At 55.4% G+C, this 26,785-nt stretch overlaps 3 protein-coding genes across 4 annotated transcripts; all 3 read left to right on the plus strand.

Moving 5' to 3' along the window:
* The first annotated feature begins 19 nt into the window (after nucleotides 1-19).
* Nucleotides 20-15,530, plus strand: GBA2 (glucosylceramidase beta 2). 2 transcript variants are annotated; one of them, XM_086771168.1, is made up of 17 exons: nucleotides 20-204; nucleotides 4,035-4,126; nucleotides 4,351-4,466; nucleotides 4,570-4,788; nucleotides 6,041-6,280; nucleotides 6,646-6,748; nucleotides 8,040-8,193; nucleotides 8,462-8,587; nucleotides 8,690-8,874; nucleotides 9,233-9,337; nucleotides 9,984-10,091; nucleotides 10,462-10,613; nucleotides 10,769-10,875; nucleotides 11,029-11,171; nucleotides 11,484-11,599; nucleotides 14,643-14,834; nucleotides 14,920-15,530. In XM_086771168.1, the coding sequence occupies exons 1-17, from the start codon at nucleotides 20-22 to the stop codon at nucleotides 15,145-15,147; spliced, it is 2,571 nt and encodes an 856-aa protein (XP_086627294.1). In that variant the 3' UTR covers nucleotides 15,148-15,530. The 2 variants fall into 2 exon arrangements, with proteins under 2 accessions (XP_086627294.1, XP_086627295.1); XM_086771169.1 differs by lacking the exons at nucleotides 14,643-14,834; nucleotides 14,920-15,530 and adding an exon at nucleotides 13,730-14,264 and having other exon boundaries at nucleotides 36-204.
* Nucleotides 15,531-18,932: 3,402 nt separating this feature from the next.
* On the plus strand, nucleotides 18,933-20,453 carry LOC147596253 (avidin-like). Its single transcript, XM_086770697.1, has 4 exons — nucleotides 18,933-19,084; nucleotides 19,215-19,425; nucleotides 19,907-20,027; nucleotides 20,303-20,453. Exons 1-4 carry the CDS (start codon nucleotides 19,013-19,015, stop codon nucleotides 20,346-20,348), a joined length of 450 nt encoding a protein of 149 aa, XP_086626823.1. The 5' UTR covers nucleotides 18,933-19,012; the 3' UTR covers nucleotides 20,349-20,453.
* Nucleotides 20,454-20,824: 371 nt separating this feature from the next.
* Nucleotides 20,825-22,286, plus strand: LOC104483449 (avidin). Its single transcript, XM_086770793.1, has 4 exons — nucleotides 20,825-20,922; nucleotides 21,323-21,533; nucleotides 21,817-21,937; nucleotides 22,007-22,286. The coding sequence occupies exons 1-4, from the start codon at nucleotides 20,851-20,853 to the stop codon at nucleotides 22,035-22,037; spliced, it is 435 nt and encodes a 144-aa protein (XP_086626919.1). The 5' UTR covers nucleotides 20,825-20,850; the 3' UTR covers nucleotides 22,038-22,286.
* The last annotated feature ends 4,499 nt before the right edge of the window (nucleotides 22,287-26,785 follow it).

Consider the following 26,785-nt stretch of genomic DNA (forward strand, 5'->3'; position numbering starts at 1 on the left):
CGGGGCGGGGGGGGCCGCGATGGCGGCAGCGGCAGCGGCGGGGCCGCTGATGCGGCGGTACGAGGGGGCGGCGCGGGGCCGCGGCGTGGCGGCGGCCGGCTGGCGGGTCTGCCTGGCACACGGCTTCGAGGAGCCGCGGCAGCCCTACGGGGCCGGCGATGTGCCGCTCCGCGAAGTCCTGCGGCACATCGGCCTCGCCTTGCGGTACGGGAAACGGGGACACCCCGGGAGGCGCGGGAGGAGGGAGGGGACAGCCCCTCGGAGGCACCGGCGATGCCCCGGTGCAGGGAGGGCGGGGTACGGCGGGTCGCGGCAGGCCCGGGGCTGGAGGGAACCACTGTCCTCCAGCGCTGGGAGCCGCTGGTGCAAACTGGCCGAAGCTGGGTTAGGGGTAGCACCCAGTGCTCGGGCTCCCGAAAACCGAGCAGGAGCTGGGAGGGCTTGGGGTGTCGCTTCCAGGGGCGAGGAGGGGGATGACCCCCATCTCCCACCCCCGGGTCTTGCTGCCGGTGCCCGTCACCGCTGCCATCGGCAGATGGAGATGCCACCCGGGCTGAATAGGGAGGGATTTTTGAAATGCCGGGCGCTGTGGCAGGTTTGGGAATGGGGGACTTCTCCCGACTTTGCCTTAGGGTGAGCTGGAAGCAGCCAGGAAAAACTCGCGTGGGAAACAGCAGTGTTGTTTTAACCTTTAGAACTGCTGCCCCAGCGCTGGCCGTGTTTGTGTAACCGTCGGGCTGAACCTTGAAACTGATGATAGTTTATTTCCTTGTACTTGCTTTATATCTCCTGCCTCCATTTTCTGAGCTTTTTTTTTTTTCCTGGTCGATGTCCTTGGAGGCTGCTGCTTGCAAAGCTGGTTCTTGCAGAGCCTGATGAAGGGGCAGATAGCGGACCGCTTTGGGGTGAACGGTGTGCCGGTCTGGCTGGAGACAGCCCCGGCGTGAGCCTGGGCATCGGGGATGGGAGACCGAGAGAGATAAAGGTGGTGGAAAAGCTGCCGTGGGAAAGCGTGAGGTTCTGGTGGGGTGAGCAGGGAGGAGAGGCGATCGCCTCTGCGCTGGCTTAGGGAGGCCACTCTTGGTTCCCACTGGGGTCTCGGAATGGAGGTGTCTTATATCAGGCCTAGAAACAGATTTTTAAGGTTCAAAAGCAAGAAGCTAAAAGTCAGGCTACTGCCTCTTCCCCTGTACAAATTTAGGAGGCAATTTGGTTGTCATCTCAAAATACTTGTGCAGGGCAAAGCTTCCTTGCGAGGAGGCTGTGGATTAGAGAGCAGAGGAGAGGGAAGGCCAAGGCAGTGAGATATACCTGTGTGGGTTTGAATTAAAACCCAAGGGCAGCGGTGTCGGATGACGAAGGGCCGCTAACGCGGGGATGCAAGGATGTGTAGGCGGCTGTGCACCTCTGGCGTTGGTGGGCACCCATGTGTCTGGCCGGCAGAGGCAGCCAGCTGATAGAAACCTGGGTGCTGCTGCTGCAAGAGGAGCCTGGAGCTCAGTCCTGCGTCGTGGCACCTGGATCTGAACCTCTGGAGCCCTGCAGGTCGGCGTACCCTCTCCCAAATGAGCCGTGATGAGCAGCATCCCTCGCTCGGGGGCACCTGTGCCAGAGGTGCTCTCAAAATTTGCCATGGCTTGGTGCATCAAGTGCAAAGTCACCTGGTGCAGGTGCCCTTACCTCCCGAGGTGGCTGGGAGCACCTTGGGGTTGCTGCAGTCTTCGGCTGAGGAGGTCTCAGGGAACCACTGCATCTTGGGTTGATGTGTCGTGTTGAGTTAAACCTCTGGCTGGTGAGTGTCCTCTCCTGCAGCCCCAGCCCCTGCTGTGGGTGGCGTGGCTGGGGGTGTTGACAGCCCTGGGGTGGGATTTTTGTTAATTGTGGCTCGTCGGGATAACCCCTTTGTGGGGACACCCACAGCTGCAAATCTAGGAAGAAAAGGTCATGCGAATGTCTGAGCTGGGGCTGGTGGGACAGGAGAGGTGCAGGCAGGTTTCGCAGAGGTGGCTGGTGTGCCCTGCAAGGGGGTCATGGCATGGATCTGGAACAGCTGGGTGATGTCTGGACAGGTTTTAATTCCACTGCCAATCTGAAGAGAAAGAAATGCCCTCCGGCACTGGCAGGGTTTTGGTGCTACAGAACATGAAGACTTTCTCCTGGTTGTGCTGCAGCCCTGGCAGAGCTGTTAGTAGCCAGCAACTGGGCATCGACCACCTTCTCCTCTGGGCTTGCACAATTCTGGGAGAAGCTGGCAGGGGAAGAGTTTGCTATTGAGCTAGCAAAAGAGCTCGGACAGTGGCTGGATTTTAATCTCAAATGTCTCCCACTGTATGCTCCTGGAAAAAACTGCTTTTTGAAATATCTCAGTCACCTCCTTTCCCAGGAGCCAGGATGCCCTGCCATGCCATGCTGCAGCTGCTCTGTCTGGGCATCTTATTTCCCATTTCCAGAAACCTGCTGGGGAAGCAGCTAGGTTGTTTCCCTGATGCTGGCTTGAAAAAAAAAAAAAAAAAAAAATCGTTTCCTTGACAGAGAGCATGCTGCCAAAACCTTACCTTGGCAGAGTAAAGCTGGGGCTGGGAGAAGAGCAGTTGCAGCAGATGTAGCTCAAAGATAGCAGCAGGCTCTGATTTGAGGCGGTCGTGCGGGACAGGCTGGTTCTTGTGGTGCCCTGGACCTCTGCAGGCAAAATGTCCTTAAACAGTGAAACATGAAGGTGAGTGCATAGGAACGGAGAGCAGGCTGCAATCAGGTCCTGTGAGACTGCAACCTGGAAAATCTCGCCCTGAGAGGGATTTGGGCACTTTGGTGAGTAAAGGTGAACATCCAGTGACCATGCAGCTGGGAGGCAAGTGTGAATTGTTTTTGCTGTGGAGGGCTATATGTAGGAGCAGGGGGTGTCATGGAAGAGCCTCTCCCTCTCGCTGTCCCCCTCCTTGTGAGGCTGGGGGTGCATGTCTGGGGGATTAGTGCTCACCCATTGCTCGTTGCCTGGGCTCTGCATCCCGTGAGCTGCCGGAGCAGGACAGGCTGTAGGCTCCCAGCTGGGGTGGGTTTCTCCTCTTGGCGGTGTGGCACTGGTGTCTGCGGGTAGCTCAGGGACGTTGCCACCTTGGGGGCTCCCATGCATCTGCTGCCCAGCTGGGACCCAGGACCATGGAGCTGCTGGTTGGGTCTTTCCTGTCTGTTCACTGGGGGAAGTTCAGCAGCTTCTTCTGGTCTGGTGGTTGTTTTCCATATGCTAATTGTCTCCATATGGAAGATTTAACTTGGGGCAGTTCATTTGCAAAAGCCAGTCCTTTACGAGCACCAACTTGGAGCCCAGCCCTGCTCCTCTTGCCGGAGTGGTGCCAGCACACCCAGGTGCAGGTGTGCCCCTGTTTGGGTGTCTCTCGATTCCCAGGCCTATGGGTGAGAAAAATCTGATGGGAGGTGCCTGGCTGCCCAGCTGGCATGCGAGTGGAGGTGAGTCCCTGGGATCCTGCCAGCTGCAGAGAGCGAGCATCACCTCCTCCAGACCAAGGCTGTCCCGTGCCATCTGCCCTGTGGGCACGTGGCAGGGCTGTGAGTGTGACCATGGGGATGTGGAGATGGAAGAGCAAGGTTCACATCCCTGGAGTGGGGTATGGCTTCTCTGGGCTTGCACATCTGCTCTGACACCTTCTTTAGCAGGACATGCCCTGCCATGCATGGAGGTGGTGATGGCGGTGGTCCTTGTGTGCATTCCCACTTCTCCGTGAGCATCCGGGAAAGCCTCCTGCCCCTGCACGAGCTGGGAGCCCTGCTCTGTGGTACCGGAGTGCTCGTGTTTTCACACTGTGCCCTTGCAGGCAGCCTTTGAGCTCTGCTTGCTGACCGATAAGTGCTGCAGATGGGTGGCAGGGGCTGCCACCCCACACACCCTGGAACACAGCTTCCGATTGTGTATCTACAAGAGGGGCAGCTGCCACATGTGCTGGCCACGTCCTGCCCGGTGACACGGGAGGGACAGTGGCGCCTGCTCCCATCTTCTTTCATACCTCTCTCCCTTGCAGATACTTCAGGTGGTGGTACAAGAAGACCCGCATAGAGAAGAAATCTGCCTTCATTGACCTCTTGTACGCTGTCCCCCTGCAGCAGATCTATGGTCAGCCGCCAGTATGGGCACTGGGGTGGTCCAATGTGCAATGTGCTGGTGGGCAGGGATTCACATGGGGCCATCCGAGTGGTAGAGGGGGGAAGTGGGTCCAGGAGCTTTGGGGGTGTGGGCAGTCCTGAGTGGCCCCCAGAACTGCATGGGAGGGGAAGGTCTTTAAGCTAGATCTCACCATGGAGAGGAACGGGGGTGCTAACTTCTGCTGTCTTTGCCAGGGTGCCCGCTGGGCGGGATTGGGGGAGGCACCATCACCCGTGGCTGGCGGGGCGAGTTCTGCCGCTGGCAGCTGAACCCTGGCATTTATCATTATGAAACGGTCATCGCTGACCAGGTACGTGCAGCAGGGATGTGAGTGGCACTGCAGCGGCCTGGGTGGTTGAGGTACCTGCTCTTGGGCTCATCTCATCCCCTGCATGTGCTCCTCTCCTCTCCAGTTCACGGTGTGCCTCCGTTGCAAGGGACAGACGGTTTACCAGCAAGTCTTGTCTGTGGAGAGACCCAACACTTTGCAGGGCTGGAACTGGGGCTACTGTGGCCACTATGCCTTCTACCATGCCCTCTACCCCCGTGCCTGGATGGTCTACGAGCTACCGGGGCAAAACGTGGTGCTCACTTGCCGCCAGATCTCTCCCGTCATCCCCCATGACTATAAGGTAAGGAGGTCATGGCTCCACGCTGGTTGCAGCCTGTCCCGTGGGAACACCAAGTCACACCATGCTGCAGCAGCACGGCTCGTACGGAGCAGGCTGGCAGGGATATATGGCAGAGCTGCCTGCGTGGGAGGGGGAAGGCATTGGCATAGGAGAGACAGGGCTGTGTGATGCTCCATGTGTCCTGTTTTGGTGGCAGAGGCTTGGAGCTGGTGAGTTTTTAACCCCTGAGCATTGCCTGTGCGTCAGGGGATGCTGCAGTAGAGGAGTTCCCTGTCCCTTCTGCCCAGCTCAGCATTGCCTGAAGACAGCCAGGCTTGCTACCTTGTTAATGTTGTTTTCCAGCCTTGTTTCTTCCGTCCTAAGACCCTGTCCCTAGTGCCAACTGCCAGGTGCGTAGCAGCGGGACCCTGGAAGGCTTTGCCCTTCCTGGGGCAGTTGGTGCTGGAAAGGCTATCCGTTTTTCTTTGTACTTAGCTCTGGCAGCTGCTCCTTTCCCATCTGACCTGTGCTTTGATTCTTTGTCCTGCTTGTTCCCTGCCTTTGGTTTTGTCCTGTGACCATCCCAGCTCCCGTCCACCCAGAATGGCCAGTCCAGAGCTGTGGCCTCACTGCCTGGAGGATCCTGTGGTAGCGTTTCGGGAAACCCTCAGCCTGTACTTGTGGGTTGGTTTGTCAGTTTGGTGTTCCTGAGAGTGTTTTAGCTGGCTTTTGCCTGCCATCCCCAAGGGAAGAGCTGCTCATTAGCTGGGCTTTCCCAGCGTTTCCCCATGTCTCCGCTCGGCAATGCTCCCAGCCAGGAGGAACTCCTGCAGCAATGCGGAAGCTCAGGATGGCAGCAAGTGATGCCTCGCCATTCCCGCACGCTGCTCCTGCTCACTCCCAGCCCCAGGCGAGGGTGGCATGCTGCGCTGCTGACATGCCTGACCTTCCTCTTACCCCAGCGAGTGAGCCTGTATCAACCTGTTGAGCAGACAGGTGGTGAGACACCTGTCTGAGCCTTAAATGCTGCTTTCCGTCTGTCTATTGCCCAGTGTGCTGTTTGCTAGCCCAGGGCTTGTGATATGAATTTTGCATTGCCTGCCTCCCAAATTCCTCTGCTCCCACTGCTCCTCCCCAGCTTGGCAACAGACTGCTCCTGATGCTCTTGCTCCTGCTGCATCCTGCCTGGTCTCCCCAGCTGTGGGAGAAGTGATGCTCCGACAGCTAACCGTGGAGCACCAGCCCTCTACACAGTGTTGTGTGTCTCTGCCAGGACTCCAGCCTGCCTGTGGGAGTGTTCATCTGGGAGGTGGAGAATGGGAGGGATGAGGACATCGACATCTCCATCATGTTCAGCCTGCAGAATGGCACGGGAACGAAGGACGACAAGAGCGGAGGGCACTGGAACGAGCCCTTCACCTTCGAGAAGGAGGGTGAGCGGGTCTCTGGAGTCCTGCTGCACCACTGCAAATCTGTGAACCCCTTCACCCTCGCCATCTCTGCCCGGGAGAAGGTAAAGGGCTGGCACTGGTGGTGTGGCTCCCGCTGTGGGAGTTGTACAGCCCTGCTGAATATGGGAGGCTGCTTTCAGGCAGCTGATAAAAGGTTGGATGCGCAATGGGTTGGGGTCATCACCAGTGCTCGGTGCTTGCCTGACAGCTGGAGTGGGGACATGCCTGCCTCAAGGGCACCCTCTTTGGGGGTGGGTGCCTGGACAGAAGCTATGGGTGAAGCTTGCAGGACAGCAGGTGAGTAGGTTTGGAGTTAGCATTGCTGGGCAGCATGTGGGGAGTGACTCTAGGGTCCCAGAGTTGGGCAAGGTGGGGGCTGCATCTGCCTGTGAAAAGTTCCAGCCCTTGATGATGCTCTTCTCCCCAGGCTGGCACAGGAGTCACCCACCTCACGGCATTCAATCCTGCGGGATCAGGTAGAGAGGTGTGGCAGGACCTCTTGCAGGATGGCAGGCTGGATTCCCCCGCCGGTGAGTCCCTCCTTCCTCTGTGGGCTGGGTGGAGGGGGAACAGGGGCGTGTGGCCATGCTGGTGGTGGGGCACAAGGCACCCAAGCAAGGGCAGGTTTCTATTCCTCCGGGTGCCTTGCTGCCATCGCAAGAAGCTCTCAGTGGCTTATTCCCAGCTTCAGCCTGCATCCAAATTTCCTGTTGCTTGTCACACTGTCCTTGTGTATTTCTCCAAAAGCTGTTGGCACTGCTTTGGGGGTGTTCTTGGCTGTATTAATTGCATGTGCCAGTATCTTGTTAATCTGTGTAAGGTTGCACACTGAGATTTCTGCTGAGTAGCCAGGGTGATGCCCAGCCACCTCCCTTGAATTCCCATTGCCAGATCTGCGAGCTGGGCCCCATCAGATTTGTTCTAGTGGGTGTTTTGCAGTCCTTGGGGTTTTGCACTGCTATCATTTGCTGTCCTCTTGTTACTATATCAGTTCCCTGAAGGTCTCTGGTATTTCCTTGATAGTTCTAGGTCATGCCAGTTATCTGCTTACTCTCTCGAAGCAGGGTGGAGTCTCACAGCTGACCCCTTATTGTGATAAAAAGTGACTGTTTGCCTATTGTCCTTGTCAGCTTTTGGACAAGGATGATGCTGACAAACTAGTGATGCTGGCACTGGGCCTCTGCAAGATTTCTTGAAGCTTAAATTGTATAACTAAGGTGTTTACATAAATATTTCCGGAGAACTAAGTTTCCTGCCTAGATGCACTCAGACCTCTCCAGGCCACTGGGATGTGGTTTTCCTTTGTGCGTGCCAGGCATTATCACAGTCAGGATCTGTGCTTCTGTTAAAATTGTTGCTTTAATGAGTTAACCTGGGACACATGTCAGAACCAGCATATAATTATCCAGCTGCCTCAGGGCTTTTCTTAAATAGGGGCACAGTTCAAGCACCCTGTGAAAAGCTGGAAACGATGACTGTCATAGAAAGTCACAGTGTCTCTGAGTGCAGTGCAGTTACAAAGTCATGGGGTGCTCTGTCTCTTCCACTCGTGCCTGGTGGCTTTTCCTGCCTGATTTGTTCCTCTGCTTTGATGACTTATATTTAATACTCTGCCCACGGCAGGTATTTTTTTCCTGCTTGCAAAAAGCAGTTACTCACGTGCAGTAATGTCATCCCTCAAAACTCTGGGGAAGTACCCTGCAGGTTGCAAGGAGGCTGGGGCATGCCCGGATAGTCTCATACCCCTCGGGGTGCATGGGAGCATCAGTCACCCCGCCGTGGGGTTCCTTGGTGACTTGTGAATACTTTTTTTCCCGGCAGGCAAAAGCAGCCTGACGGAGAAGGGAGAGGTGATCGCGGCAGCAGTGTGTGCCAGCTGCAGGGTGCCTGCCCGGGGGCACAGGACACTGGAGCTGGCCCTGGCCTGGGACATGCCCCGCGTTCACTTTGGCTCCAAGGAGAAGCTGCACTTCAGGTGAGCACGTTGTCTCCAGTGGGGCTTGCCTCATGTCCCGAAATCCCCTTCTCCCTGCCTCCAGGCTTGAGTGCTCCCTGGTGAGGCTTGTGCCACCTGCTCCCTGTGGCCATGGCCCTGCCAGCTCATGGAGGGGACTGTCTCCCCAGCCCCCACTCCTCTGCAGTTGTGTTATTCTGGTGTTTGCTGTAGTCCAGCCGCTCTCCTGTGGCTGGGTGGGCTTACCAGCCTAAGCCCGCAGCATACTCAGCAAACCCTCACTTGGCAGGCGGTACACCCGCTTTTTTGGCAGTGGAGGTGATGCTGCTCCTGCCCTGTCGCATCACGCCTTGACACACTACGAGGAGTGGGAGAGGAAGATCGAAGCATGGCAGAAGCCCGTCCTGGAGAACAGGTGAGGTAGACTGGAGCACCTTCTAGGTGTCCTTCTGGCACTGGTCAGAGCAGGAGTGTCACCACGTTGGCCACTGTGATTGAGTTTTCCTCTTGTCCGCAGCCACCTGCCTTCCTGGTACAAATCGGCCCTCTTCAATGAGCTGTACTTCATGACGGATGGGGGGACCATCTGGGTGGAGCTGCCCCCGGACTGCTGCGCTGAGGACCTGCAGGGGCCGGCAGGGGCTGGCCTCTCCCACCTCCTCCCTGTCCTGCGGGAGTACGGAAGGTTTGCTTATTTGGAAGGTAACTCGCAGGGATGTGATGGATGACCCCAATTCAACCCCTCCCCGTTGCTGTCACCAGGTGGTTTTTAACCTGCCGTGGGATGCTTTTCACACGTTGATGGGTAGGGAGCAGCACTGCTCCTAGCAAAACCTTTTTGCAGGACTGAGCCCTGTAGGATATTACACAAGGCCTTCTCCAGACCCCTGGGTGCTATAAGTAGAAAAAAAAAAACCACAAACAAACACTTTAATGGGAGCCTTTGCCTATACCAATAAAGAGCCCACCCTCCTGGGCCATGTGGGAGGGAGGACCTGCCCCTCCTTTCCCTTCCCTGTGGCAGGTCTCCCGTCCCTCACCATCTCCCTGATCCTTCCAGGCCAGGAGTACCGGATGTACAACACCTACGATGTGCACTTCTACGCCTCCTTCGCTCTGGTCATGCTGTGGCCCAAGCTGCAGATCAGCCTACAGTATGACATTGGTGAGTGACCCAGGAGACCCTGGCTTGATGCCTACTGATGTCTTCACCTAGGGAAGAGACAGGAGATTTGGGACAGCATCAGCAGTAGAAGTCTGGGGCATGGAGTCAGCATCCCTTTCCGGCTCCTCTGCTGGCCCTGGTACTTGCAAACCCCCAATGCTGCTGCCTCTCAGCATCTCTCTGCCCAGCACTGGGGTGCCTTCTTGCTGCACTGGGGGTGCACAGCTGGCTCTGCCTGACCTGGGGGAGTCCCAGCTCTGTGCCCCTTGCAGAGGAGAAGCATAGAGCTGTTTGCAGACCCTGATGCTCTGGTTGGGCTTGGAGGCTGCTCGGTGGTGGCCTGGCCAGTGCCTGGCCTGGCACAGCCTTTTGCTGCGCTTCGGGAGAGCTGAGCCCACTGGGATTCCCTCCCAGTGCTGGGTGCTGCCACCACCTTGCTTAAGGGACAGTTGCATGTCTCCTTGAGGGGAGACTGGGAGCCAGCTGGTGTCTTCACAGCCCTTTGCAGATGGTTGCAATCGCAACCAGAGCCCCAAAGGGGAGCCTGATGTGCCAGTGCTGGTGGTCCTGCCCGTGCTTGTGCTTGGAGCTTGCTGCTGCAGTGCCTGCCGCCTTTCTAATATCCCTTGCTCTGTGTCCTCTCCAGCTGTCACAGTGGTGAATGAGGACATCCAGCCCCGGCAGTACTTGATGTGTGGTCGGACAGCCCAGGTGAAGCTGAAGAACGTGGTGCCACATGACATTGGGGACCCAGGTGAGGGGTCTGGCTGGGCCTTCTAGGGGGCAGAGGGGGTGCAGGGCTGCTCACACAGCTTTCTCAGGGTAGTTAACACCCAAGCTATGGGAAACAAGTATGGTGCATGGAATACACTGTTGTTTGTTCCCAGAAAAACAAACATCTTGTATGGTTTGGGGTGGTGATGGTGGTGAAGATCAGACTGTATGGAGCTTGTGCGAGGGAGTCAGAGGGAAGCTGAGGAGTGGCAAGAAGGTTGCTCCTGCTAGAGAGGGCAGAGGGTTGATTTAGTGCTGCTTGATCACTAAGGCACCCTTAGGGCCTTGCTCCTGGCTAGGAGAGGGGATGTTTGTTGCTTGCTACCCTACTGCATCTGCTCTGTCCTTAGATGACGAGCCGTGGCAGCGTGTCAATGCCTACTTGATACACAACACGGCTGACTGGAAGGACCTCAACCTGAAGTTTGTACTGCAGGTGTACCGTGACTACTACCTGACACACGACTCCCTGTACTTGAGGGACATGTGGCCAGTCTGCCAGGTACTGGGAGGAGATCAGACCATGGGGCATCGCCCCCCTCTTCTCACTTCCCTTGGGAGCTGTGCAACATCCTGAGAGGATGGATGGTCCCAAGCAGAGCATGAGGGGCAACCAGGATGCAGGGGCTGCCTGACCATCTCCTGCCTCTCCCATAGGCTGTGATGGAGTCAGAGATGAAGTTTGATACGGATAACGATGGGCTCATTGAAAATGGTGGTTTTGCTGACCAGACATATGATGCGTGGGTGGTAAATGGAGCCAGGTGAGCAAGAGGCAGGTGTGGGTTGGAGATGAGGAGTGTGGGGTGGGGGAGGTAGCTCAGAGCTGGGACCATGGTGCCCATCTCTTGTGGGAGCTCCATGCAACCTGTGGAGTGTCCCAGGTTGCTGACTCTGCTCTCCTTTTTTTCTGGCAGCGCATACTGTGGCGGGCTGTGGCTGGCAGCTGTCTGCATGATGTGCAAGATGGCAGAGGTGCTCGGGGATGCTGAGATCCAGCAGAAATACACAGACATCCTGAGCAAGGGCAAGGAGGCTTTCGAGAGGATGCTCTGGAATGGTGGGTCCTTGCTGGTGGGGAACCACACTTGGCTGGCCATATGTCCCCTGAGAGGGGCATGGCTCCTTCTAGGGTCATGGAGCCTTGCAGAGGATGGGGGAAGGAGGGGAGATGCCACCCCTCCAAGTGGAAGGGAAGAAGCAGATATCAGAGAGGGAACAGAAAAGGTATGGTGGTTTGGGAAAGGAAAGAGAGGAAAGCCTTCTGGAAAAAGCTGCCATGCTCCTGCCTCACAGAGTGGAGTGTAGGGACAGCATATGTGAGCCAGAGTCTTCAACTATGGATTTTAAAATGTTTCTTGTCTTTTTCCAGGAAAATACTACAACTATGACAGTAGTGGGAGCGACACCTCCAACAGCATCATGTCAGACCAGTGTGCTGGGCAGTGGTTTCTCGGTGCTTGTGGCTTGGACCAAGGGGAGTTTGAGGTAAGAAAAGGGGCAGGGTGGGGTGAGGTGGGACCTGCGCCTGGAGGAGAGCAGCAGGGCTCGTATGCGGCATGGGTTAAGCATTAGGGGCTCCAGCTCGCTCCCCTGCAGAGGTGTGTGCTCGGATGGAGGCTGTTGGATACACATCAGTGCAACCTGCCTTAAACCAAAATCTGCTCATGGAGAGGCCATGCAGCAGGGGTGTGTAAACACAGTCACCTCTGGCACACTTGGAGGAAGGTCTCACTGGGGCTTGCTCTCAGTAAGACCTATTTGTTTAAAAATGGGATAAAAAAAAGTGTATGAAACTTTCCATGTGTTATTTGTTGCCCAGTTGAATGAATATCCAAGGGAACTGAGGTTTGTCTGGGTCACGAAAGTCTGTTGCTCTTCAGTTGCACGAGAAGGACTGGCTGAAAACTCCTCTTGTCTGATGGGATGGTAAAAGTAGCTGGTGCAATACCTAGACCTAGAACAGAGCTGGGAAGTGGAGAGCCATCGTACGGATTATTTATGACCCATAGACAGTTGTCAGACCAAAGCTGTCTGTGGTGGTGATGGACAGGCAAATGCTTTGGTTGCCTGAAGGAAGGAAAGATTCTTGGCTCTCTGAGGGTGATGGACCATTTCACCATCTGTTGGTATTGGAGGAGAGCTTCAAGTGACTTTTCCCGGGAGCAGCTTGTGCTGAGTGTTGTGGGGTTGAACGAGAAATGGGTGCTTGGTGTTAGTCTCCTAATTTATCCCGATGTGGTTCCCTGGAGCATGGGGAATGGGGCGGTGCTCAGGGCTCCAAGCAAGGTCTGGTGCAGATTTCATGCAGTAATACCCAAACATCCCTTTTTGGGGGGAAGCAGTAAACCTGGTGCAGTTAGAAAATCTTACTTGCCTTTCCATAGCCTCAGACTTTTGTTGAAGGTGGTACTCTTCCCTGCTGGCTGGTGAGCTTTGAGCTCAGTGGAGGTGGGACTGGTGAACTCTGTTCTGTTACTATGACCATCAATTTTTTTTTTTTTTTTCCTCATTTATTTTGATCCCTTGCCTGGCTGGCAGCACTCCTGTTTGTAGCCTCATTAACACGCTCCTACTGCGTGCACAGGTCAGTAGTGAAATGCAAAGTAGGAAAACCCTGTGACCTCAGTCTTGAAGAAACTGTGCACCAAAACCTTCTGTGAGCGGCTGCTTCGCTCCTCTCCTCTACTGAATCCTGCTCCCTAACAGTGCTTGGGCTTATCTCCAGAGCCACACTGGGAAAAATTACTGTGTTGTATACTTGGCTTTAGTATAGATAAAAGGGATCTGCTGCCTTTCCTCTGAGTCTAACAAAGCTGTCTGGTTGGCCTGCCCAGCCTAGCTTGGCAAGATCCTATCTGGTGTCATCACACCTCCCGCTTCCCCTGGCTCTGGTGGCAGCAGACTGGCAAGAAAGGTCTGGCATGTCCCTGGGCTGTGCTGGTGAGCCGGGAGACGCCTGGCTTTTCTCTTTCTTGCAAGTAGATGTCATGGTTGCTCCGTGACATTGCTCCTAATGTTGGTCAGCCTGCAAAGTTCTCATTACAGCTTTACCACCGTTAGGTGGATGTGGAATGGAGACGAGCCAGTCCTCCCCTTGCAACATCACTGAGTCTTGAACTTTGCTTTTCTCAGCAAAGCAGTGACTTTTGCTGTGCTGACGCTTCCTAGTTTTACTGCCAGTAGTGAAAGCAGTGCAAAGTATTTACTTTCAGCTGTGCACAGAGGCTTTTCAGCTTAATGCAGGCCTTGGTGCATTGCTGCTCCACTGCTTTTTCTTTGGCTGCCAGGTGTTTTCATGCTTAGGTGGGGTTAGTTGGGTTGGGGTGGCTTTTTTTTTTTTTTTTTGTTTGTAGGGTTTCTTTTTTTTTTGTTTGGGTTGTTTTTTTTGGTGTTTTTTTTCTTTCCAAGAGCTTACTCAGCATGATACTTCAGTAACTGTTTTGAGCTCTTGGCCTTAGTTTAACAACTTTTTTTTTTTTTCTTCCCCTTATCAGAGGGGAAAGGTTTTTATTTCCTCCTGATAATCTCCTGAAATGGCTGTTTATCCAGTGAGCACTATTGACCTTCTGTGAGTCTTTAACTTTCACTTGAGATAAAAGGTTCAATTCTCTCCAGACACAGAAAACCATCAGTTACCCTGTGCATCTCAGTCTGACCACTTCATCCCCAGTGAAGGGGGATGCCCCTTCTCTCACCTCAAATTCCCCTTGGTCCAGGCCACAATCTCTTGCATCACCGCGCAATTACAAAATTGGAAGGATTAAAGTCCTTTTGAAATCACTCAAGACTAAGCCCTGTTTTTGGTTTTTTCCTCTGAGCTGAATCTGAGTTTTTTTTTTTTTCCTGCCAGCAGTTCCGAGCATTTACCCAAACAAAACTACCAGTATCCACAACATTCACTTCACAGCTGCAAGATGTGTTCTGATGTCATCAAACCAGCTTTGCCATAATCTTTCCCTTTGGCAGGAAGATGGCTCCAGCCTCACTGATCCCAGGCCATGCTTTGGCCACCTCTGGCCAGTGTCCCATCTCTTGTAGGCATTGCAGTGCCTCCTGCAGCTGGTGTAGATGGGCTGAGAGAACAGCACGGCTGTTTTACCAGGAGAAGGTCTGGGCTTCAAATAGTTGCTAGCCTTAGAAATGCACAGTGGTGATCACAAACTAAGATGAGGATTGTGTGGTTTGCCAGATCTCCAAAACAGGCTCCCAAGAGATGTTGCGGGGGGGAGTGTTGGCGAGATGCTGTTTATTGAGAGTTGAGTTGGATGAGCTGTTAGCCTCCCGAGGAGGAAGGTAAAATGAAGTTCAGCTTCTCTTCTGTTAAGCAACTACTTTTTTTTTTTTGTCTTTTCGGGGAAAAAGGCTTTTTCACTTCCTCCTGTTATTTTCCTGAAGATGGCTATTTACCTAGTGAGCAGCTATTTACCTAGTGACTTCTTTCTAACAGAAAACTTAACCCTGCTCCCTGTAGACCCAGCCCAAGGGCTCTGTGTGAGCGCTGAGCCCAAAGCCCTCTCTCTCTACGCAGGTCTTCCCCAAGAGTCATGTTGTCAGTGCGCTCAAGACCATCTTTGAGAAGAACGTCATGAGCTTTGCTGGTGGCACCATGGGAGCGGTGAATGGCATGAGACCTGATGGTGTGCCCGACACCTCCAGTGTGCAGTCTGATGAGGTGTGGGTTGGCGTGGTCTATGCCTTGGCTGCCACCATGATCCAGGAGGTGAGTGGTGATGCTGCACCCATTGGCACATGCCATCTCCTTGCACTTTGTGGGTGGGCTGATGGTCATCTTCCCTCTGCTGCAGGGGCTGGTGGAAGAAGGCTTTCATACAGCGGAGGGCTGCTACCGTACAGTTTGGGAACAACTGGGCATGGCTTTCCAGACACCAGAGGCCTATCGGGAGAAGAAAGTCTACCGCTCCCTGGCTTACATGCGGCCCCTCAGCATCTGGAGCATGCAGCTGGCCCTGGAGCGCAGAGCTGGCCAGGCGCCGGCACCCACGCAGCCCTCCCAGGTCTCTATCCATCCTTGAGCCTGGTGGCACAGAACAGGGCCGCGGGTGCACTGGAAGGCTGGGGGGGGCCTCAGCTGGTGGGCAGAGACCCTTCCCTCTCCTCCCCCATCCGCCCCACCCCTTGATAATCTTCACATTGCTGTTTTCCTTCCCTACCTCCACTACATGCCCTTCACCTCAGGGCACTTCCAGCCACCGATGCTGAGTACGAGGTGGGACCAGAGGTGCAGGTGATGTCTCCTCAGAGAGGAGAGGTGTGGGATAAGGAGGTGCTGCTGGAGCCTGTGCCTCCCCTTCCCTATCACTCAGGGCTCTGACAGCCTGCAGGACCTGTAACCATCTTCCATGGGAGTTGGTACCTTGCCCAGGAGCACAGGAGTCCTCTCTCCTGCAGCCAGCAGCCTGGGTAAGGTCTGCAGGGCCAGAGAAAAAAAAAAAATCCAAACAAAAAAGAACTGGGTGTGTGTGTGGGTGAGGACATTGGACTGGTGCACACAGGCACATGGATACTGTAGTTGTCCCTCTGAGTGATGTGGCAAACACAGACTGGCTCTGCCCTAAGGCGCCAGCTCCAGGAGAGCCTGTGGCAGATACAATCCCCAGGGGAGCCCCGGCTCCCCAGCCCGTGACAATCGGAGCCCAAGCAGCAGGTCCTGGTTTGGTACCATAGCACCCCTCCCTGCTGGTGCTGGGGGCAGGCAGTGGAGCACATATTAGAGGATGAATCATTTTAAGTTCTTAATAAACTTGTCCAGCTATCTCTCCTTCTTCTTTTGTGTCTTCTTTGCTCTGGGAGCAAGGTGAAGCATGGAGCCACTGTTGTTCCCTCTCTTCTTCCTGGGCTGGGGAGGCAGGAGGGGCAAGCCCTAATGGCAGGCTCACTCTTGTGGGGTTTTGCTGATGGGAGTAAGATGTGCCTTCCACTTGCCAAGGTGTGATGCCCCTTGCTTTCTCTTCACTTGCCTGCAATGCAGGAGAAAGCAAGGAGCCTAGCATTCCTCCTGAAAATGCCTCTCTGGGGAGCAATGCTGACCCAGGGCTGGCCGTTGACTGAGTTCTGTCCCATCCCACCCAGGGCTGGGTCCCTTGCTTCCTTTTCCTCCTTTCCCTGCCAGCACAGTTTTTGAAGGCTGTACGTCACTGGTTTTTAGGGAGTTGAAGGGAGCCTTGACCCCCAGTTTGGCTAAAAGGTCTTTTTGCCCCCTTTACAGTCTTTTGCTCTAGAGCCCTCCCACCACCCTTGAGCACCCTTGGGGCTGGGGAGGAAGTGGTCTGTGCCCCCCCAGCCCTTGCCTGCCCTGGGAGTTGGTGCAGGCAGGGCAGCGCTGCGGTGGCCTGGTGCTGCCAGCCGGTGATCGATGGCCTTTTCTTTGCTCCCCGGGAGAGTGTTCTGCATCCGCCTGGGCAGAGGAGCAATGTTATCCAGGAAGGGCAGGTTGTCCTGGACATGCCTCCCTCAGACTGGCCGGTGTCCTCCTCCCATGGCAGAGCCCACAGCCGATGGAGAGGGACCAAGGTGCTCGCCCTTAGGGCCACCCTGGAGAGGCAGGAGGGGGACAGGGGTGCCAGGACCCTGGTGCGGCTTACCGGGGCTGCCTGCCTCCATTTCTCTTCTGTTGGCAGCCACCCGATCCAGCTGGCAAGGGACAAAAGCAGGATCCAAAGCCAGCACGGCTTCTGACCAGGCTGGGTTTTATTGCTGCGCTCCTTAACCCCAGGCGACAGGCTGCCTGCAGACCTGCTTTCAAAGGTTGGGGTACTCACTCTGCATCGAGGGATATTTCTGCTCTTCCTGCTCTTTTGACTCTGTCACCTCAATAAAACCGATATCTGACAGGCTCGGCTTTCAGCAGCTCCTGCGGGGCCACAGCTGCGGGCTGGGAGGACGATCCTTGGGTACAGACATGATTTTCTCTAACATTTATTTGCCTGCACTGCAGCATTTCAAGGGTGACTCAGTCCCAGTTTGAGCAGCAAGTTTAATTACTCGTTAACCCTTACTTCTTATCTTCCATTAACCCTTTTTTGATCCCTGACATACTCGAGTTGAAACCACAGCCCTGCTGACTTTTAACTTCTTCAGCACTTTCTGCTTTGGACTTCTTCCCTGCCCACCCATTCCCCCTTTGGGCTCAGGCCTGGCACCACAGGATTTAGCCTGGTAATGATTGCCAGCCCTGAGCCGCTCCGCTGGCTGCCCTTTGGAGGGTGCAAACCCCGCGCAGATACCTCAGCTCTTGGCTTGATTCATTTTTGTCTCTGCTGAGACCGCTCAACACACCTTGAGCACTGAGCTGTTCTCTGCACCTGCTGCGCTACGGATTGTTAAACAGAGGAACAACACAGGTTACGCGCAGGCAGCACCGATATTGTTTGTGTGATGCTAAAATGAAGCTACGGCCATAAATAAGCTGTGGGTTGCCATCAGCAGAGGTGGCAGCATGGAGACCTTGCGTTGCCCGTTCCTGTGCCCCCCCTGCGGGGGATCCCTGAACCTGGGTGGTGGCAAGGGAATGATTGTGAGGCACTGATGGCGAGGGGATGATGGCTGCCCCTCCTGCAGCCTTCCCAGACCAACCGTGCTCATTGTCACAAACCTCGGACACGCTCCAGGCTGTGCCTGCCTGCCGAAAAAACAGCCAAAGCAAACAGCAGCTGCGTGGGAAAGCATACCTTGTTGTGCAGTTGGTTTCTAAGACAGACGGAAGCAAACACAGAGGCAGGAATTTCCCCATCTGTGGGGCTCCCTCGCTGGCCAGGGAGCTCTTGTGGGCAGAGGTGCGAGAGGGCTGTGAGGCTCTTGCAGAGAGGAGAGGGGGTGTTGACATGCTGGCAGCAGAAATGGATTGTTCCCCAGCCCCTATAGTGATGAATTTTACTGTGAAACTGGAGCTCAAATGTGGGACTAAAGGGAAAGCAAAAAATTGGGAAGTCTTTTTGAGATGTTGCAAAGAGCTGCCTTTTCTCCATTTTAAGAAGAGGAGGATCTTCTGCTGAATAGGGGTCCATCGGCTCTTGCTGTGATGACTGGGGGATATAAAACACATATTTTAGGAGATTGCCTTGAAAAAACATTGAGGAATGGGTGAGAAGATCTGATGTGAACAAAGCCCCTTCAGCCTCCCCAGCCAGCAACAATGTAAAGGGAATTCTGTAAACACATACTTACAGCTATTTTAAGAATCCCTGCGTAAATAAAAATTTTGTCTGCGTTAAAATGCGACATCCAAGATATTTGGGGAATGTTACTTTTTCATAAAATAATTTCCTTCCAGCAAAAGCCATCTTGTAAAAACAGCAGCAAACCCTCTCACCAGCCCCGGGCGAGAGGAGATCAGGCACTTTGTAGCCTGATCTGTAGCAGCTTCAGTACCAGGGGGAAAAAGCAAAGCCCCAGAAGGAGCCCGGTGCTGGGGGAGTTTGCACAAGAATGCCTGTTGAGGAGGAGCAGGCTGAGGGTGTGTGCTGCAGCTGATGCTGGGGTGCATTGGGGTGCTGCTTGGCACCCCTATGCACCCTGGGCTCCACAGAGGGGAGGCAAAAGGGAAGCAGAACGGACAACAGCCCCTGAGAGGGGTTTTCCCGGCTGAGCATCTGTCCTGGCACTCACTGACCTGCAGGAGCCAGGGCCTCCCTGCAAGGTGCCAGGGAAGTGTGAGCAAGGAGGGATGGCGTCAGCAGACGCTTCTGGGAATATCTGGCTGCAACCACCCTCTTGTACAGCTGGGAAGTACAAATTTGGAAACACCCAGATTGCACAACGCGCTGTCCTGAGCTGCCACCCGCATCCCTGGCAGCAATAAAAAGGCGAAGGAGCAGGAGCATCGGCAGAGCCCTGCGAGGAGCGCATCCCTGCGTACGCCGCTGTCTGCCCACTGCAGAGATGGTGCAAGCGACTCCTTTCCTCGTGGTGCTCAGCCTGGCCATGGTGGCTCCTGGCCTCTCGGCAGAAAAGGTAACGGCAGGGCTGGGATGCCCGGGGCAGGGTGGGCACGGTGGGCACAGGGGCTCCCGGGGTGGCTCCTGCTGCTCTGCCCGCATCTGGGCTGTGCTGTGGCACCAATGCTGAGTCCCCCTCACTACAGTGCCTGCTGACTGGGACCTGGACCAACGACCTGGGCTCCAACATGACCCTGGGGCCTGTGAACAGAAGAGGTTTCTTCGAGGGCACCTACCTCACAGCTGTGACTGCCACCCAGAACAAGATCCAGAAGTCACCGCTGCAGGGGTCCCGGAACGACATGAACAGGAAGGGCCAGCCCACCTTTGGCTTCACTGTCAACTGGAGCTTCTCAGGTGCATCTCCTTTCCCAGCCTCCCTGTGGTGTCCCCAGATCTCCCCTGCCTTCCTCTCTGATGTCCCCAGAGCTCCCCTGCCCTCCCTGTCATGTCCTTGATGCTCTCCTGCCCTCCTCTACTCCGTCCTTGATCATTCCCTGCCTTCCGCTGTGGTGTCCCCAGTGCTGTCCCATCCCCGGTGCTGTCCCTGATGCTCCCCCATCCTTCACCCCAGCGCTCCTTGGCTGCCTTCACCTCCTGGGGCCAGGGCACATAGGACACGCCACTGGGGCTGAAGCCCACTGCTCTCCACTCATCTTCACAAGAGACCCCCAGCCCTCTGACCCCTCCTGCCTGCTTTCCCCATCACTGCTGTCCCCAGAGGGCAGGGACAGCCCGGGTTACTGTCCCCTGCGCTGGGGCAGGCTGCAGGGCCACGGCTCGGCACTGACCTGCCGCCTGGCCACGCTCACCTCCACTTCCCGCCCTGTCCCTGCAGAATCTGTCACCGTCTTCACGGGCCAATGTTTTGTGGATGACAAGGGAAAGGAGGTTTTGAAGACCATGTGGCTCCTCCGGTCACACGTGGACAATATAGGGGACGACTGGAAAGCCACCAGGTGAGCCCCTTGTCCCTGCCCTGCACAGGTCCCCTGCATGTCCTGGGGTCCTGGGGCGGGTTGGGCTCTCCCACGCCACAGTGCTCAGCACTGGCAAAACTGCTGCCAATACAGGGGTGACCAAGAGTGGGGTTCTCGTGCATGGTCCTCCTGGGAGTTTCATCAAGGTGCAACACTGCTGAGGCGGACGGGGCTGGGTGGGCATTCGTCACCAGGATGGTGCATTCGTCTTGTGCAAGGGTGCATTTACACCTCCTCCCTCTGTGTCCTTGCAGGGTTGGCACCAACATCTTCCGGCGCCTGGCATCACAGAAGGAGTGAGAATGGCAGTGATGGGGTTCCTGCGCCAGCATCAGCGCCGGGGCTGCAGACCCACATTTCTGCCCCACCACCTGCTTCTCCCAATAAAGCTTTGCTGAAAACATCCACCTGGCTTCTGTCGTGTTGTGTTTTCCCTCGGTGCCGACATTGCCTCACCCCCCCCACGGCATCCCATGGCCTCTCCTGTAACTGTCCCTGAGGCTGGGTGTGTGTCCCCTGCCATGACCCCCCATGGCTTGGGCTCCTCCCTCGCAGCCCCCACTGCCCCACCGTGCTCCCTCCGGACCCCTGCCTTGTCTGGGGGAGCAGGCCCCTGCTCAGTCTGGCGTGGTGGTTGATTTCTGGAGGCCCATCTCCCACTGAGCTGACCCTTGGCAGGAGGCCCAGCATGGGCGGCCGCTGCCCAGCCACAGCCCCCTCTGCTATAAAAGAGGCCAAGCGGGCGTGGGACGGCAGCGCAGGCAGAGCCCGGGCACCGCACACAGGCACCACCAGCACCACCATGGGGACCCTCAGCTGCTGCCTCCTGCTCGCCCTGGCGCTGCTCGGCCCCTGCACTGCCGCTGCCAGGAAGGTAAGGACAGGCTGGGCCCATTGCCCAGCCCAGGGGCTGCCTGCTCCTGCTGTGCCGTGCCATGCCATGCTATGCCATGCCGTGCCATCCAGGCTGCAGCGTGCGTGACTGAGGGGGCTGCCAGCTCTGGCTGTGCTGTCCCTGGGGGTAGCGTTGATCACCTGCCCCTGGCATGGGGTGGGTAACCAGCACCCCCAGCTCTGCACTGCTCTGCCCTGCCCTGTCATGGGACAGAGAGGTGCTGGCCCAGCCAGTGCCCGTGCCACCAGTCCCAGTTGCCATGCGAAGGGGCCGTGCCAGCCCCCAAACATGCGGGGCACACGTCCCACTACTCCAACAAGCTGGAGGGGGGCCGTGGCTCGGCACTGCCCGAGGCGCTGGCACAACCCCCGGTCCCCAGTGCGACCTGCAGGGCCTGTGGAAGAACGAGCTGGGCTCCAACATGACCCTCTCGGCCCTGGACGCAGCTGGGACCTTCTCGGGCTCCTACCACACTGCCGTGGCGGCTACCAACAAGAAGATCCTGGTGTCACCCCTGCAAGGGGCCCAGCAGTACCTCAGTGCCAAGGGGCAGCCCACCTTCGGCTTCACCGTGCAGTGGCAGTTTGCAGGTACGGCGGCACTCGGCATGGCGTCTCAGGGCAGCCAGCCATCCCCTGCCCATGCTGGGAGTCGGGTGCCCCCTGGACACTCCCTCATACCCACCATGGCACCCAGACAGACCTTGGCTGTGGTCACGCATTGGCCACAAGCACCGGACACAGCGAGGGGAAGGCTGCCTGTCTGGGGCGGGTGCCAGGGGTGTCTGTCTGTCTCTCCGGAGTGGGTGGCCCAGGTTCCCCTGTCTGGAGGTGCAGGCTCCAAGCCCCCTCTGCCCTGCTTGAACCCCACCAGACTCCACCACCGCCTTTGTGGGCCAGTGCTTCGTGGATCGCCACGGGAAGGAGACACTGGAGACCGTGTGGCTCCTGCGGGAAGGGGTCCCGTCCCGCAGGGATGCCTGGAAAGCCACCAGGTGAGCAATGGCTCTGCCCTCCCGCCATGCAGCCCTGCCTCCCCTTCTGCTGACACAGCTTCCCCGCAGGGTCGGCACCTCGATCTTCACCCGCATGTGACGGGGATGGGAACCACAACTGCCTGTGCCTGGCTGTCCCGCCTGCATCCCTGAGGCTCTCTGCTGACCAAGGGGTCCAAGGCTGGGCTCCTGCATGTTTTCACCACCCTGGCCAGGAAACACACCCTCGCCCTGCCCTGCTTCCTCCCAGTGCCTCCTTGTGCCTCCTAGCAGCCCTCTGGAGGGTCCCCCCTTCCCAAAGCTTGGTGTCCCTGTGCATGGAGCCAAATAAACCTTTCTCTGCCTGGTAGAGAGCCCTGGTCCTGATGTCCCTGGGATGCAAGAAGCTGTGGGCAGGGTGAGCAGGGGGGCTGGGTGGTAACTGGGGAAGGGTAGGGCAGTGTTTTGTGGGGGGGTGGGAGGGACGAAGCTAGGGTACCAGAGGAGGAGAGCAGCTGGGTAATCCTGCTTTCTGACCACGGCTTTGGGCCTCGCAGGTGCCTTCTTGCCCATGCACCTGTTTGGGCACATGCATGGGCCCTGTGGTGGGTGGCCTGGGGCAGCATCCTTGATGTGGAGCCGCGGCATGTGCCACAGCCGGGAGTCGGGGTGAAGGCTGGATGCGGGCAGGCCAGCATACTCTTCTGGCCTCAGTCTGAAGCTCTGCACCCCAGTGTGCCTCATCTTCCCATTCAACTCCACTTCCACCTGCTGCTCTGGGTGGGGGACTCAGTCCTGTGCACACATACAGGGGAAGGCCAGCCACCACAGAGGGGACTGTGATCACCAGCCAGGAGCCTGGGGTGTTGGGGTGGTCCAAAGTCCAAGCTGGATACTGCAGGGACCAGGAAAGGGACCTCGGGCTCCAGCTACTGGGCAGACTGGGTGGCTGAGGCCAGATACGAAAGGGATCCCTGCTGTATGTAAGTACATATCCATGTGTTTCCCACTAACTGGCTGTCGCCTCATCAGCCGGAGGGTGGAACAGGATAAGGATCCTTTCTGGAACTCAAATTCACAGGACAAGGTCGTCTCTACATTAAACTTTATTTTATCAGCTCATTAGGAAAGAAAACAAACAAACACATCAAACACAGGCCCAATGCCCTTTGCACAGACCCATCTAACACATGAACTCGCTAATTCATCACTTCAACAACTCATAAATCTTCTAACGCACCTGTTCCCTGATCCGCCATCCACAATGTCTGACTCGGGTGCCCCTGAGCACCCTGGCAAGAAGCGGTGTGGGCAGGGGGAGGCGTGAGGGGCTGGAAGGAGGGTGCTGCCTGGGGGCTGAGACTGTCAGACGAGACAGGGACTTTGGGGTGGTGAGCACACAGCACCCCGGGAAAGTGTCAGGGCCCGTCCATCATCCTCTTACTCTCACAGTGTGGCCACCCTTCCCCAGCCTTCCTCAGCTAGTTCTCCTCCTCCCCAAACAGCCACTGTGGCTGTCACCCATGGCATGACGGGGTCCCCAAATGCTTCTCCAAATGGTCTGTGAGGTTAAAGCCTCACGACCCCAGTGGGAGTGGGAGGACGAGGTTGGGAGCTCTGGTGGGGGGAGCCCACAAGGGGCCACCCAGAACCATGTGGGACCCCCAGGGACTGAGACTTCAGTTCCGGCCTTTCATTGCCCCGCCAGCTGCAAATTCCATGTCTCTTGGCGTCTCCTGGGAACGCAGCCCACAGGACAGGAGATGATGTAAGCATCCTGCTTGCTAAACAGGGGAACAGAAACAGAAAGCAAAACTGCAGACTTGACAGTGTCACTGCCAACACCCCCCCAAGCCACCCTCGTCAGCTGTCCCAAATTTCTACCCTCGCCCCACTTTGCATATGACTCTGTGGTGGATGGTTCAGCAGCCGCCCCACTCCCCTGCAGCAAAAGCCCACCCTGACTTTGTCTTGCCCCGGCGTTCACTTTCCTTTGGCTCTTGCCCCTGTACGTGTCAGTGGGCAGCTGCAGGCAGCCCTACCTATGTCTGCAGCCCTTTCCCCGTTCCCAAGCCCATGGAGCAGTGGTAGGGCCTGTGTGCAGGCAACCCGTGGGGACTCGTCTGCTTGTCCCTTGGCAGTGCATCCTCACTGGCTGGACCTTGGCTGCAGGACACACGTGTCTGCAGTTGATGGCCAGGAAACTTCTTGTGCGCTCAGAAAACCATCAGGCCATCCACCCACAGCAGCTCTCAGCACTTGGACAAGGACAGGCAGTGCATCTTTGGCTTCACCGTCAACTGGAAGAAGTTTTCTATTCAGTAGCTGCAGTAGCAGCAGTGCCCAGATCGGGTGGTGGGATGGGGAGGGGAGCTAAGGCAGGTCGCAGCACACTCCTCAATCCCTCTGTTCCCTCTCCTGTCTCCTCTCTATCCTTCTCCAACCTGTCTCCACCCTGGCTCCTGTCTGCAGACAGCAGGACACTTCCTGAAACAGTTTGGGCAAGGTGTCATCGAGACTTGCTCTTGGGGCTTAATGCTTCAGCTACTTTAGCTACTAGTGCTAAGCTACTAATGCTAAATGAGACTATTCAGCAACAAGACAGTTATCAAACTTAATCTTTGGTTTTTTTGGACACAGCTGGACCTTTTTTGGACACTGCCCATTGATAGCTGGTCTTGTACGAGGACTCTTCAATACGCTTGTATAGATTTCATGAGCACGTGCTGTGAGTCATCAAGAATACAAGTAAAAGCACAGCAGCCTAGCAGAAGCACAGTAACCACAGGTAAAAGACTTACCAGCAATGAACCAAATAAACTACTAAACCATGATGATAATCACCATCCAGAGAACAAGTTTGGTAACCAGTCACTTTCAGTGGGCTTGCAGGGACTTCGGGGTCCTTTCTTTGGGAAAAGATTCTTATTTGCCGCATCTCCTCGCTGAGGGATTCGATGGCTCTTCCTAGATCATTGATAGAGTCTTTGGGTTCTAAAGCAACCATTTCTAAGATCACTTGTTGTCTGATGGGCTATCAGCCTAAAGAAGCAATTGTGGGGCTGGTCACTAACGAAATTATTACTGAAACAGATCATCCTATTAGATTGCCCTCTGCTGGTCACTTTCTCCAGGTGCTTTTTCTAGTTTTGGAAGAATTTGTTCTTGAGGTTCAATGAGGGAAGTTTCTTTGGTGTTCCTAATGTTTCTCTGAGGTAATCTAGAAGTAATGTGTAAATACGGCACTCAATGGCTATGTACAACAGTCTGTCCAATTGGCTGGTTTATTTTACAAGCTTTTAAGTCACGGACAACATAATGGCCTGGTAGGGCCCAAAATAGGCAGTAATGTCTGTCTACTTGCTAGTACTCTGCTATATGAGATTAAAATCCCGTATCTTCCCAATGGCAGGTCAAAGCTATCTTTGTCTTCAGATACTCGAGTTCCATTTAAACTGCATTGTCCTTTACCTTTCCACCACTTGTAGATTATTCTGGTGTCATATGTTGAGATGTTACTGCAATTGTTCCTCCGTGGCCTGAAGCTCCTTATTTCAAAAAACAGGGTTTGACCTTCATAGAATAGGCAAATGTTTTTAAACCAGTACCATCTCGATGCACAGTTGAGTCCATTTTGGCAACGGTTTGCCCAATTTTGTCAACCGAATGCATAAAAGAAAAAAAGAACAAAAAATTCTCTATAAAGAAGAGTTGATACCAGAACTTGGGTAATCTACCCTACTCGTATATTAAGAATGTAGAGAAGATAATCTTCATCCAATAATAAAACATTGAGTCTCCTGGATAATTCTTCTTCACTGGGCAGTTGGTGCCACTTGCATGCACAGCACCAGTTTATGTATCCAGCTGTGCCTTTTCTGGTTGTACTTCCCCAAACCCAGCCTTGATGATGGTTTTCCCAATGACTTTTACAACAATTATTAATACAGCACCCGGGATGACATGGGCCACAACTACTGCAGGGTAAACAAAGCCAACTGTGCTGACGCTGTCTCAAACCTTCCCCTCTAGAAACTGAGCCTGGAGTGACTGCCACTCTGTAAGGATGATGAAAAAACCAAATACAACAGTGTCCTTGATTTATAGTCTCTGATGCTCCACTTGGCCAAGCAGTGAGTGACTCCCTGGTCCAGGTGGTTCTAGAAAGAAAACAAAACCGATATGGTTCTGTGATTCCTTCAGCCTTTGCACACTCAAATAGTCCTCTTTTCAGGCTCTGAGGCAGGATTGACAGAGCACCCATGAATCACAGAATCATAGAATAATAGAATGGTTACGGTTGGAAGGCACCTTCGTCTAGTCCAACGTCCCTGCAAGGGACGTTGCTCAGAGCCTTATCCAACCTGGCCTTGAACGTTTCCAGGGATGGGGCATCCACCACATCTCTGGGCAACCTGTTCCAGTACTCTATGACCTTCATTGCAAAAAATGTTTTCCTAATGTCTAATCTAAATCTACCTCCCTCTATTTTAAAAGCATTACCCCTCGTCCTATCACAACAGGTCCTACTGAACAGTCTCTCCCCATCTTTCTTGTAGGCCCCCTTGAGGTACTGGAAGACCCCTGTGAGGTCTCCCCGGAGCCTCCTCTTCTCCAGGCCTGAACAGCCCCAACTCTCTCAGCCTGTCCTCATAGAAGAGGTGCTCCAGCCCTCTGATCATGTTTGTGGCCCTCCTCTGGACTTGCTCCAACTGGTCCATGTCCTTCTTATGTTGGGGGCTCCAGAACTTGACACAGTACCGCAGGTGGGGTCTCACCAGGGCAGAGTAGAGGGGGAGAATCACCTCCCTCGACCTGCTGGCCATGCTCCTCTTGATGCAGCCCAGGATGCACTTGGCCTTCTGGGCC

Source organism: Chlamydotis macqueenii, chromosome Z, assembly GCF_036417535.1.
Source record: "Chlamydotis macqueenii isolate bChlMac1 chromosome Z, bChlMac1.mat, whole genome shotgun sequence".
Classification (NCBI taxonomy): Eukaryota; Metazoa; Chordata; class Aves; order Otidiformes; family Otididae; genus Chlamydotis; species Chlamydotis macqueenii.

Bases quoted from the DNA above. Each gene is read 5' to 3' on its own strand.
- GBA2 (XM_086771168.1), top strand. From the start codon at position 20: ATGGCGGCAGCGGCAGCGGCGGGGCCGCTGATGCGGCGGTACGAGGGG. The intron at 205-4,034 runs GTACGGGAAACG...TCTCCCTTGCAG, and splicing joins CACATCGGCCTCGCCTTGCG to ATACTTCAGGTGGTGGTACA. The intron at 10,876-11,028 runs GTGAGCAAGAGG...TTTTTCTGGCAG, and splicing joins TGGGTGGTAAATGGAGCCAG to CGCATACTGTGGCGGGCTGT.
- LOC104483449 (XM_086770793.1), top strand. From the start codon at position 20,851: ATGGGGACCCTCAGCTGCTGCCTCCTGCTCGCCCTGGCGCTGCTCGGC. The intron at 20,923-21,322 runs GTAAGGACAGGC...CCCGGTCCCCAG, and splicing joins GCACTGCCGCTGCCAGGAAG to TGCGACCTGCAGGGCCTGTG. The intron at 21,938-22,006 runs GTGAGCAATGGC...GCTTCCCCGCAG, and splicing joins GATGCCTGGAAAGCCACCAG to GGTCGGCACCTCGATCTTCA.
- LOC147596253 (XM_086770697.1), top strand. From the start codon at position 19,013: ATGGTGCAAGCGACTCCTTTCCTCGTGGTGCTCAGCCTGGCCATGGTG. The intron at 19,426-19,906 runs GTGCATCTCCTT...CTGTCCCTGCAG, and splicing joins TGTCAACTGGAGCTTCTCAG to AATCTGTCACCGTCTTCACG. The intron at 20,028-20,302 runs GTGAGCCCCTTG...GTGTCCTTGCAG, and splicing joins GACGACTGGAAAGCCACCAG to GGTTGGCACCAACATCTTCC.